The 12,351-nt window shown below is 32.4% G+C and overlaps 1 protein-coding gene across 1 annotated transcript; it reads left to right on the plus strand.

Moving 5' to 3' along the window:
• Positions 1 to 253: 253 nt before the first annotated feature.
• On the plus strand, positions 254 to 8,213 carry LOC145629224 (transcription activator GLK1-like). Its single transcript, XM_081681769.1, has 5 exons — positions 254 to 1,185; positions 1,451 to 1,591; positions 2,465 to 2,818; positions 6,798 to 6,920; positions 7,721 to 8,213. The coding sequence occupies exons 1-5, from the start codon at positions 601 to 603 to the stop codon at positions 7,868 to 7,870; spliced, it is 1,353 nt and encodes a 450-aa protein (XP_081537895.1). The 5' UTR covers positions 254 to 600; the 3' UTR covers positions 7,871 to 8,213.
• The last annotated feature ends 4,138 nt before the right edge of the window (positions 8,214 to 12,351 follow it).

Genomic DNA, 12,351 nt, shown 5'->3' on the forward strand with positions numbered 1-12,351 from the left:
CCTATTACTTGTATAAATCTTCTTCGTACCACACACATTCTTTAATATGTAAAAACAGGTGTATGTGAGTGTGTGACGTTATTCTAAACTATGAAGGGCCACTTGAAGATTTTAAATAAATGCAAGAAATAGCAGTCCACAAGTCTAATAGTAACAAAATAAACACTGATATATATCAATGCCACAACAAAAACATAAATACAAAATCTTAAATAGAGATTTTGAATAAACCTCTAACTCACAAGTTGTGGCCATCATCCATTTTCCTTCGCACAAACACACTCCCCTTCTTTGTCTACTCTCCTTCATCTCACCATCATACCAATTGACACTCCGTCGACTTCTTCACCTCCTTCTCCGTCCTCCCTTAAATCGAAAACCTTACAATCAAGTCGTCAATGTTCAATTAAATATACTTCGTACGTAATACTATTGCTATACATAAATCAAACTGTCACATATAATTAATTAATAACCCTACACATATTTTATTATATCTTCGAATATATTATTATTATTATTAGATAATTTATAATTAATTAGCCTTATCTAGATTAACTATTTTTCTAGGGTAAGTAAGTGGCCTAGGGAGGCTTTGTAATGCTTGCAATATCACCCCTAAGGAGTACCAAAGATGGCAACAACAAAGGAGGTACGATGGAGGCGAATTTCTCGATGGGAACGGACGATTTCCCGGACTTCTCCGGTACAAATCTGCTCGATAGCATCAATTTCGATGAGTTGTTTATGGGCATGCACGATGGTGATGTGCTACCGGATCTTGAAATGGATCCGGAGTTATTGGCAGACTTCTCCATTAGTACCGGGGAAGACGAATCATCCGAGTTTAATAACTCGTCGTCTGCTATGTCTGTTGAGAACATTATTAGTCCTAATGATGATGGTAACATAGCTTCATTTGAGGCTAGTTATGAAGGTAACTATGATGTTGTTAGTCAAGTACTTGAGACGTCGATAGAGGGTATGGATAAAGATGATGATGGTTGTGGATTGAAGACATTGGAAAAGGAGGGGATCGAGGGTAAGAAGGATGTTAAGTCGGAGTCTACAACATCAACGATTTCATCCTCGAAAGAGAGTAATAACATGAAGAAATCATCATCCTCGAGTTCAAAATCCGGGGGTAATAATAACAGCAATCATCAAGGGAAACGAAAAACAAAGGTACTAAATGAGTACATGTGTAATATTTATGTATGTATTAGTACAAAATAGCCAACATAACTTATCTTAAATTTATTACACAGACTATTGTCCATCTTTTCGAAATAATAGTTCACGGGACTATTATTTTGAAAAGTCAGACACGCGCATACTTTGGATTATTCTGAAATAATTAATAGTTGGGATTATTATGAAAATAAAACGAGACATAACTCTTCATTAATCACTAATTAGATGCATTGCATAAATCAATGATTGTTATTAGGTGGATTGGACACCCGAACATCATAGAAGATTCGTGCAAGCAGTGGAGCAACTAGGAGTTGATAAGGCAGTCCCTTCGAGGATTTTAGAGCTTATGGGAATTGATTGTCTTACTCGCCATAACATAGCCAGCCATTTACAGGTTCTTACTTTTTAGTATTCCGTATATTTTATCAATTTTTACTTTGCAATATTTTTCAATAATTCGAACTTTAGAGAGAGTATTCACATTTATTGATACTTCATCCGTCTCTAAATTACATTCTTACTTCTAACATTTATTCCTCACATAATAGAGAAAAGTAGGAATGTAATTTAGGCACGGAGGAATTACTAACAAGTAAAATAAAACTGTTAGTAAAAAGTGAGATGGTCCAAAGTTGGGGATTTATGAAACCAATTCTTCTTTCTACAGTATTATTATATTGAACGCTAACATTTGTAAGATTATTTGATTGACCCAACTGGAATTTTCTTAGTATCCTATATGGGTGTCTAGGTGATTTTACTTTTGATGAATGAAACAAAATCTTGGCAATTATTGTCTTGTCATATTGCTCGTAAACATAAACTTCCATTTATATTCTTGATATTTGTGCAAAATTTTAATTGTTGATGAACAATTTCAATTCAATTTGTACTTTATAGGATATACTTGACCTTGTTGTAAATGAATTGAAATAATCTATTCATACATATGGCTATATACAAGAATATATGACGTGAATTTTATATAAAAACCTAACTAGCATTATGATTATAACTTAGTTGTGATCGCTACTACAGAATTAGGGTTCAATTAATTTTGGGTTGTTATTATTATTTTATTGGTATTTTAGCCAAACACCATTAGTCACAAAATTCTATAATCAACCAATTTTATTTTTACAAAGAAACTATAAAATTATATTACCATAACAAAGCCAATGTTTATTACAAGTATATCACAAGCTTACTTAGATATCTATTTATATGTAACATTCTAAAAAATAAACCATGTATGCATGATTCTCAGAAATATCGATCACATCGGAAGCATTTGCTAGCTAGGGAGGCCGAGGCAGCGAGTTGGACCCAAAAGCGACAAATGTATGGTGTCGCGATGGGAGGTGGTGGCAAAGGTGGTGCAAATATAAGCCCATGGTATCCACCAACAATGGGTTTCCCTCCGATGACAACAGCTATGCACCCGCCTTTTAGGCCACTACATGTATGGGGTCATCCAACCATGAATCCTCAAGCAAGGTTGCATTTGTGGCCAAAACAAGTTGCTCCTCCTTCAACTACGCCGCTACCACCAACATGGGCACCTCCACCGCATCCACCGCCGCCTACGGATCCATCATTTTGGCACTCAGCTCACCAACGTGTAAGCTCCTATTATACTACATGCATAGACCTTATCATTTGTTTTACCCTATAAATTTTAATAATTTTTTTTTGTTGTTTAAAAATCAGTTTAATTCAAAAAAACGGAGGATTTAAACTATCTATATAAGAATAAATTTGCTTTTAAAAAACTAAAAATATGAGTTTAATAGCGTGGAGAGGGCTAGCTACATGCCTATATGGGCATGTCATATTACATAACATTATCTAAAAATTAAATTAATTATATTGCAAAGAATATATAGAATTTGATGTTAAAAAATAATCTTTAGATAGACTTAAAAAAAAGGAGTAAAGTTTGATTTTCATAAAGTTATTTAAATATTTAAGCTACTTATTAGAAAAAATAAAATAAATAATAATTATAAAAATTCTATAATCTGCTTAAAAGCCTGGAGGGGGTATTTTATGAATATCAATTGATTAATAATAAGAGTAATAATTCCTCTAGGTTATAAGGTGGTATTTACTCTTTTCTCACCAATGTATGTAGCCAGCTCATATGTGCATACCCAAATGATTTTAGCTGTTAGAAAATCTTAAAAAATGTTTTAAAATAAGATATTTTGACAATACTCTAAATATTTAAATTTATAAGTTAAAGCTTAAACTCGTTTTCTAATTCAACTCGTTGAGCCCACGAATTTATAATTTTTTATTTAATTTATCCCAAGGACTAGAGGAACTTTTACAAATAATGGGGTATATGCTAAAAGAATCTTCTAAATTCATGTTCGATATGGTAAAGTAAAATTAAATTAGAGAGAATATGTTACTTGATTTGAACAAATTTGCTTTATATTGAATTAAAAGGCTTATATATTATAGACTATGATTTATTACTAAATTTTGATCTACATAATTTAGAATTCATCACGGGATATATAATAATTATAATTGTTATTATTAATGTTATACGAGTAAGAATTAAGATATCGAAAATATATTTGGCTAAGCACAAGTTCATAATGGAAGAGTGTATTAATACAATAAAGTTTTTTGGAACTTTATACGACACTTAGTACTAAGTACTAACTCACATGTACAAAGTTATATGATCTACATACTCGGTGCATATCACCCAAAGGTTTTATATGTGAAGAAACTATATATCAAGCATGTTTTTATTAGAAATGTAAATTCCTACCGTACTTTATAAAAAAATACAAGATTACTCTTGTGAATAATGTGTTGCTAATTATACCCTTTAAAATATGTATTTACATGCATGTTTACCCTATTAATATATACAAATTTCAATTTTGCATTTATTTATTATTTTTTTTATTTGCCTTTGTTAATGTTAATTGTGTTTTTTTTTTAACTATATTAAATAATGTGCAGACATTTATACCCATAAAATACTTATTTAATTAAATATTTCTCTTATTAACCAAAAACTAAAAAATTAAAGCTCCTCAAACAAGGCTACCAATGACGCACGCATTGCGCGCTTTAGCCACCCTAGTTATATAATAATATGAAGTTATTTAACAAACACAAACAATTTATCTATTTCCAAAAATAACAAAAAGGACTAATAAGAAGTCAATCGAGCATCATTATGTTGTTTCACTAGGGTATTACTTTTTATAATGCAATCTCGCCGAGATATAAATCTATTTATAGACAATCAAGTTTTTTATTTATTTATTTATTATTATTATTATTTTTGGTAAAGGTTAAGGTGGAGTCTTTTTTTTTTTTTTTTTTTTTGGAGAAAAGTTAAGGTGGAGTCTTAAAAGAAAATAAATAAAACTTTGTATGCCTTTCTTCTCAAAAAAAAAAAAAAAAAAAAAAAAAATGAAAAGAGAGAGATAGAGAGAGAGGAATAAGAAGAAAGTGGAATAATATCCAGTTCCAATAATGTGTTAGAATAAATCCAAGTCTCGTGTGGGAGTCTCTATCATTGTCCCTCGCCCTAAAACGGCATATTGAATTGGTGTGTGTGGTGACCCCATCACCGCCCTGCTATCCACGCCACCAACAGTAACAGGACTAACACCTCATCAATTTTTTTTTTTTATTTTATTTTTATTTTTTTTATTTTTACCAAAACTTTTAAATTTTAGCCATCAGTAAATAACCATTTTATAGTTGTGTTTTATTTGATGGCTTTATTTATTTTATTTTTTTTTGACAAAGGGATAGTTTTGTATACAACGAGCATACATATAAATGTGCTTGTCAATATGATTTTTTTTACATCAATTCTTAATTTTAACGACCGGTAAAGTTATAAGTTAGGTTTAAGAAATAGAATAAAGTAAGAATGTGGGATGTAAAAAGATGAGATTGTGTGACAAATAAAATTAAATAATTTAAGTTAGAGAGGAGGAGATAATAGAGATAAGCCAAGATTAAAGAAAGTAAAATAAGCTTAACAAAAAATAATAGGTTAAAATTAAAAGTGAGTAGAACAAAAAAGAATGAAACGAGAACATTGCTTTAATAGTAGGTAATATGTAGTTCCTTCTCTTTCTCCTTATATTTATTTCACTCTTTTATATATCCAATTAGAAGATTCTTAAATTGAGAAATATGTATGAGCATATATACCACCTTTTTTAAAAAACAAAATACTTTGTCCGATTTTAATGCTTACAACACATACTTTTTCACGATGTTTAAGAAAAGTGGGTCTCACATGTTATAATTCTCTTAATATGGAGGTGAGAGATTGTTAGAAGAATAATTTAGTGGGTTGTGAGCTTAAAATTAGGATAATATTACAAATTTCAACAAAATAAATAAATAAAATAAAATAAAATTATATTGGGTTGTAAGTATTGTGATATTTTCATCTTAGGCAAGTGTTGAAAGTATAAAAAAATGGAGGAAGCATATATATATATGTACAAAAAAAAAAAACAGTAGTGTAAAAGAATTTCTGATTTTCTAGAAAATATAAAAGGTTTGTATAATATTTTGATTGAAAATATGCAAGTCTTATTTTAAGAAAAAAGGTTTCACATTTTGTAGTTTTAATATATTAAGAAAAATTAAGAATAATATGCACGGTTAATATAAAAATAAATGCACACAAAATGATTCACATCTTTCTCATCTAAATAAAAATTTTCTCATTTATATTACCTTTGCTTCATAATGTTTTTGACATATATATATATATATATATATATATATATATATATATATATATATATATATATATATATATATATATATATATATATATATATATATATATTTTATCATCGCTTAATGTTTTAAGCATATGCTTTGTATAACAAACTTTTTTTGTACTAACATTAACTTGCCCCTCTTAGGCTCCATTCATTTCATCTTATTTTTGCTGAACTGAAATTAGTTTTGCTAAACTTAAATTATTTTTATTGAACGGAAATTAATTTTATTATTTTTACTGATACTCTATTATATTTCTTCTTTACAATTACTGATTTTTGCTACCCAAAAATTATTTTATTGAACTAAATTTATTTTTACTGAACTGAAATTATTTTTTATGAATATTAAATTTTTTTAAGGTGAAGTGAACACAACCTTACTTTATAATATTTACACGTACTTACCTTAACACGAGATGTGATAATGAGAAATATATTAAATTATGTTGTGCATAAAAATAATAATAATAATTAAAAAAAAAAAAAACTGAGTAATAATTGAAAAAAAAACCAAAAAAAACTAAATGGTTATTTTCAAATTTTGTTTACATGCAGGCTTAATATAAACGAACAAAAAGTCAATTTTAACTTAATGGTCCCGATTTTTCAACCACAAGTTATGAGATTTTTTAAAAATAATATAGATTTAACATATTGTTTGAATATTCAACATTATTCTATGGATTATTCTTTTTTTTTTTTGACATCATCTATGGATTATTCTCGTACAAGCTGGATTATATAAATAGGCAATGTACTTTGTATGATGTTAATATTTGAAAGAAATAATTAACCCTTTTTTGTACGCAGAGAGTCGGAGTAGCACCAGTTCAAGGGATTCCGCCACACACCATGTACAGACCAGATCAACAAGGCCTCCGGCCACCGCCAGCGACGCAGTCTGGGCCCCACTCTTCATTTGACCTTCATCCGGTGTGCATCTATATCATTAATTATTTTTTTGCTAATTACACCTTATTAGAACAATACAGAAAGATTAGCCTCTTTTAACTACATAAAACCAATATTTCCAATTAGTTGTTAATAAAGGTGTAAATGAACCAAAATGTTCAAGTAAGCACACCCGTGACAGTAGATAGAATAATTGGTGTTAGTGTGTAGTCATGATACTATATACCACATGCCGTGTTTTAGGGTTTAGAATTGTAGAGACTCCAATACCATGTTAGAATTGAATTTTTCTAAGTTGTATTTCTCTATTCACAAGGTTTATATATACAACCTAAATTCAAGAAATCAAGGAGATTCAGCTACTTACACAGACCCACTAGCTAAATACAGTATTAGGGCTTTACAAACAAATACATTGTAATAGTAGGGCTTTAAAACAAATTCTGTATTTACTTGTAACAGTAGATAATTCTAAATTATTGATAAATTATCTACTATTACAATGTAGGTTTGGTTAGGATCCTTTTTCTTAACCTATAAAAAAAAAGTCTCAACCTTTTCAACCCAAAGTTTTAAGTTATTTTATGCTTAATTTGTGTAAAGTAAACTTGAATTCAAAATTTCAAATATTGACTTAATTATACTAACGTACTTGTACTAGTACTAATAGATGTTTGCATCTCTATTTCTATGTATAAACTAAATTATGTAAATCATTAATTATTATATTGTTTGCTGATTTTTCCTACGAGTATTTACATCAATTTATCATGTTTAATCACTCTAACAAGTGTTCTTGTTTACATGATAAATTAAAACAGTCGAAGGAGAGTATAGATTCAGCCATTGGAGACGTTTTAGCAAAACCGTGGCTGCCGCTTCCTATAGGCTTAAAACCTCCATCCATGGACAGTGTTATGGTGGAACTTCAGCGTCAAGGCATTCCGAAGATACCACCTTCTTGTGCATGAACTTGATCATATAATGATCGCAACACCTTCCTTTTTCGTTCAATAATGATATACGTACGAAGGTGTTTTATTTCAAGTTCGCAAAAGAAACACAACAAAATACCCCCAATTTGACGACATATCATGCGTGTAATATAGATGATCTCCATCTATTAGCACATGTTCCTCTTTTTGTTTACATGCATTACCCTCGATCAGTTGTCGCTTTCTAAGTAGGCAGCATCTTTGGTTTATTCGTGCAACAACTGATTAAATGGTTTGTGTGTTACAACAAAATGTTTTGTGGACTCTCCATTGTATGAGTATTATTATTTGTGAATAAATTTTGTAATATTATGAGGCATTTGCATCTCTCACTGGATTTTCTATGTTCTTCTAGTTTGTAAATTTTTTGTTCTACCATCAATATATCATCAATAAATATTATTAAAAGTCATAGCAAGACATGATGTTTTGCCATGTGTCACCAATTTTGCCATTTAGCATATGATTTGTCGCCAAATCATACCATAACATTAATTATTGGGAAACTCCACGCATTAACTTCCATGTATTAATGTTAAGTTTAATTGATGAACTCTTCATATCCATGACAATTTCTCTTGGAATGTAACTCTTTAATAATTACACAATAATAAAGTTTGTAAGAAATTAAACATTACTCCATTTTTATTTTGTGCATTAACTCATAAAATTGGAATCATAAAGTAAAAGATTTTTGAGCAGGAGTATTATATATTTTGACATCAAATTTATAAAGATTTGATTTATCATATTTTTATGATTTTAATGTAAAAAAGTTATTCTTATAATCAAACCAGCTCATACAAGCAGCAAATTTATCATATTATATATATATATATATATATATATATATATATATATATATATATATATATATATATATATGAAACCACTAAAGCTCTCAATGACAAACAAGCCAAAATATATATAGTCCGATTAAAGTAACTAATTCATAATGACCTGGGGCATCGCCCGGGCCAATAACTAGTTCTATTCTAAATATAAGGACAATGTATTAACTGGCATCCTTGCTTCCTTAGTCTAGGGATTTGAAAAAAGGACAATGTATGCATGCATGCTCTTGGATTGATATTGAGTGTTGTGCTAACTACTAACTTCGGATTTGAGTTAGGGCATGTTCAAATTTGCTAAGCTGAGCTTAATTTGAACTGGACTGAACTGAATTGTTTATGAGAGAAGGAAATTAGGAACTGAACTAAAATTAAGCTGAAGAGAACAGGTCCTTAGTGTAGATATGTAAAAGGTGTCTTCCCCTTTAGCATCTGATGATGAAATCACCACTTGCACATTAGCTCAATGAGCAACGATGGTGTTTATAATGCATGCCTAAACAAATCTCTTAATTTTTAGGCCCTATTCTTTTTAGCTACTCTGCTCTGCTTAAATCACTGAAAGCCCTTATTTGAAGCCCATAAACCTAAGTCAAACCCGCAAACCTCAAAGTCAAACAATGAATCACTGAAATTTCTTCCTACAGAATGAACATATAAAGTTGTTTTGTAATGAAAGAATTAAATTAAATAATTGAAAGAGAGATTTGGGACCAAACCCTCAGAAATTAAAATCTTTCACGTCTAGGGCGAAGGCAACTTCGAACAATGCTAGGTGTTTCTTGGTCTTGTGAATGCGGAATTTTGTATGTAAAAAGGTTTGCTTAGAAAAGAGAGAGAGAGAGAGTAAGAATAAGCTTTAGCTTCGAGAGAGAAGAGAATTAGAGAGTTGTTGATGAAAAACGGAGATTTTAGGAGGCTATTTATAGAGAAAATCAGCCAAACGGATAGAAAAACAAATCAGAGTTTCGACGAGGAAAAAAGAAGTTAGCGCCAGGCGCCAGGCATTAGCGCTAGGCGCTAATTAATTTTTTCACGCGTTTTCTTAATTCAGATAAAATTTGGCCGTGCAGAAGGGAAAAATCGTATTTTCCTTAAAAACACTCTTTTATTCTAATTAAAACTCCAAAAAATCAACAAAAGTCAATTTATTAATGCTAATTAAATTAGGAATGAAAAGAACCTTCTAGAAGAATCTAGAAGACTAAAACCAATCCTAATTGCATTAGGAATAATAAATCCATATTAGGCCCTCCTCTAGATCATTGGGCCGCATATAAGGCTCAAACCGGGCCCAGTTTAGTAATTTGGCCATAACTTCCTCATTATTCATCGGAATTGGGCTTATAATATATCGTTGGAAAGCTCTTTTCAAGCCCCATCCAACTACACTATTATTGGAACCATACTATGGACCAACCAAACTGGATTGGCTGTTTTCTTAAAATAGGTTTTCAAAAATAGAGAGAAGAAATTAAAACTATCCGCAACACTAGACTTTCCACACTTTTACTTCATTCAATTATGATTCGATGTGAAAGGTACTCATCACCGGGTTTGGTTTTGGGGAGACACAAATGGGTGTCTACAGAAGCCCCCACTTTGACTGAGTTTGGAGAAACGCAAGTTTCGAAAACAAAAGTCAAAGTATCGATAGGGACGGAGAATGATTCAGAACGTTTGGCGATCCTAAATCACTCTTGTAACGCCAATACCTGCAAACTAGTGTTAGTTAAACAGATAAAAGAGTTAAGAAACGCGTATCTTGCACCATCGAGCAAACGTCTCTTGAAGTAACAGATTTGCTGCTGCGTTGCTGTATTTTTGTAATTTTTTACGACTTCCTGCAAGCTAGAGAATGCCGCCTGAAGACTGCTACGCTTGTAACTGCCTCCAATCCCGCCATGATAGACTTCTGCAAATTAGATAACCCCATCGAAGGTTGCTTCGCTTGAAACGACCTTCTAGCACTTTGTGACCATCTTCCGCAAGCCAAGGAACACGAACGAAGACAACTTCGCTTGAAATCACCTCTTGTTGTTTGTGACAACTCTCCGCAAGATAGGGACGTTGCCAAATATATCCTCACTTGAAGTTATCCTCATCTATTGCGATACTATTCCATGGAAAATTACCAAAGACCCACGCTTGTCGATCTTTAAAAAGCTGACGTGAACTTTGCTTCCGCTATGTTAGTACGTCGGTGCTTTTTCTTCTTTTGCACCGGTATGTCGGTGCCTTCTGCTGAATTTTGAACCACTATGTCGGTGCCTTTTGCTGAATGAACCATTATGTCAGTGCCTTTTGCGATGAGCCAATGCTTAGGCGCTTTAAGCTAAGTGAGACGATCGTTCATCAAGTCGATCACTTTATTAAATTGTAATCGAGCCGATTACCAAATCATGTCAAATTTCTCAGAGGGGCTAACTGGCGTACCAAGGAACCCAAAAAATATTTCAAGAGGTCGAAATAACCGCAATGAGTGGCTGAAATATTGCTAGCGCTGCATTCTTGGCTCTAGCGCCAGACGCTGGCACTAGCGCCAAGCGCTAAGCCTTATCGTCTGGCACCAAGGCCTATCGCTTGGCGCTAGAGTCGGGATTTCCATATATACCCCTTTCTTCTTCATTTTCGCTGCTGCTGCTCAGTTTTGCTCGTGAATCGCTCGTGAACTTCAATTCATCCGTTCTTGATCGTTTCTCAACCGAATTCGCTCAAATTTGTTGCAAATCAAAGATTATTTCATCCATTTTCCCAATATATGTAAGTTTTCTCCAAACTCACTCCAGTTTTTATGAATTTTGCGCATGTTTGTTCACGATTTTCTTGAAAATTCAAAACTTGAATTGCTTAATTCTCTTTGTTTGTCAAATTTTATGCCATGAAATTGCTTGGTTATGTTTATATATTGCTTTGTGAGTAATTTGAGACTTGTTTGACTCAATTTGGTAAAGAAACGAACAAATCACCATTGTTGGACCTCTTAAGGTCAGGAAGACAATGTGGCTTGTTCTTGATGTTTTTGCTAGCAATTCTTGTCCAATTTGTAATAATAATTACCATAGTATTGCAAGAAATTGTTTGAATGCTTGAAAAATGCCGTATATGCTCAATTTGAATTTGTGCTCTGTTTTAGTACTACGTACTCTGTTTTTTGCAAACATAGTATCATGCGGCTAGGCGAACCTTAGATACTATAGAACCTTAATTCATGATGATTTTGCACAATGTAGCATGGCTAGACAGCGCGGTTCGGGTTCACGGTCCCGGGACGTACGACGAGAGCACGAGCCCGTAGAGGACGACGCCGACCCGTCCACTTCTCTCGGTCCTCTCCCTGAGTGGGACGAGCGGACTCTGTACTTCTATCCTGTCCACCACATTTCTGAGAGGGTGCGACGTGGGATCACGATTGGTAGGACGCGCTGCCACGGTTCGGGCCGCGACACCTTGGGCAACCTGTACAAGATGTACATCGGCATCGACGGAGAGGTGAGACTTCTTTGGGAGTCTTGCAGACTGACTGCTCTTTTTAAGACCTCGGAGGCCATGATTGCCTCTAGCGGGGGTCAGCACATGCCTCGTGCCCTGGTGGAGTTTTTTTGG

Source organism: Chenopodium album, chromosome 4, assembly GCF_948465745.1.
Source record: "Chenopodium album chromosome 4, dcCheAlbu1.1, whole genome shotgun sequence".
In the NCBI taxonomy this organism is placed as follows: domain Eukaryota; kingdom Viridiplantae; phylum Streptophyta; class Magnoliopsida; order Caryophyllales; family Amaranthaceae; genus Chenopodium; species Chenopodium album.

Excerpts from the sequence above, each read along its gene's own strand:
- LOC145629224 (XM_081681769.1), top strand. The coding sequence starts at position 601 with ATGCTTGCAATATCACCCCTAAGGAGTACCAAAGATGGCAACAACAAA. Across the intron at positions 1,592-2,464 it reads ACATAGCCAGCCATTTACAG|AAATATCGATCACATCGGAA; the intron begins GTTCTTACTTTT and ends CATGATTCTCAG. Across the intron at positions 2,819-6,797 it reads GGCACTCAGCTCACCAACGT|AGAGTCGGAGTAGCACCAGT; the intron begins GTAAGCTCCTAT and ends TTTTGTACGCAG.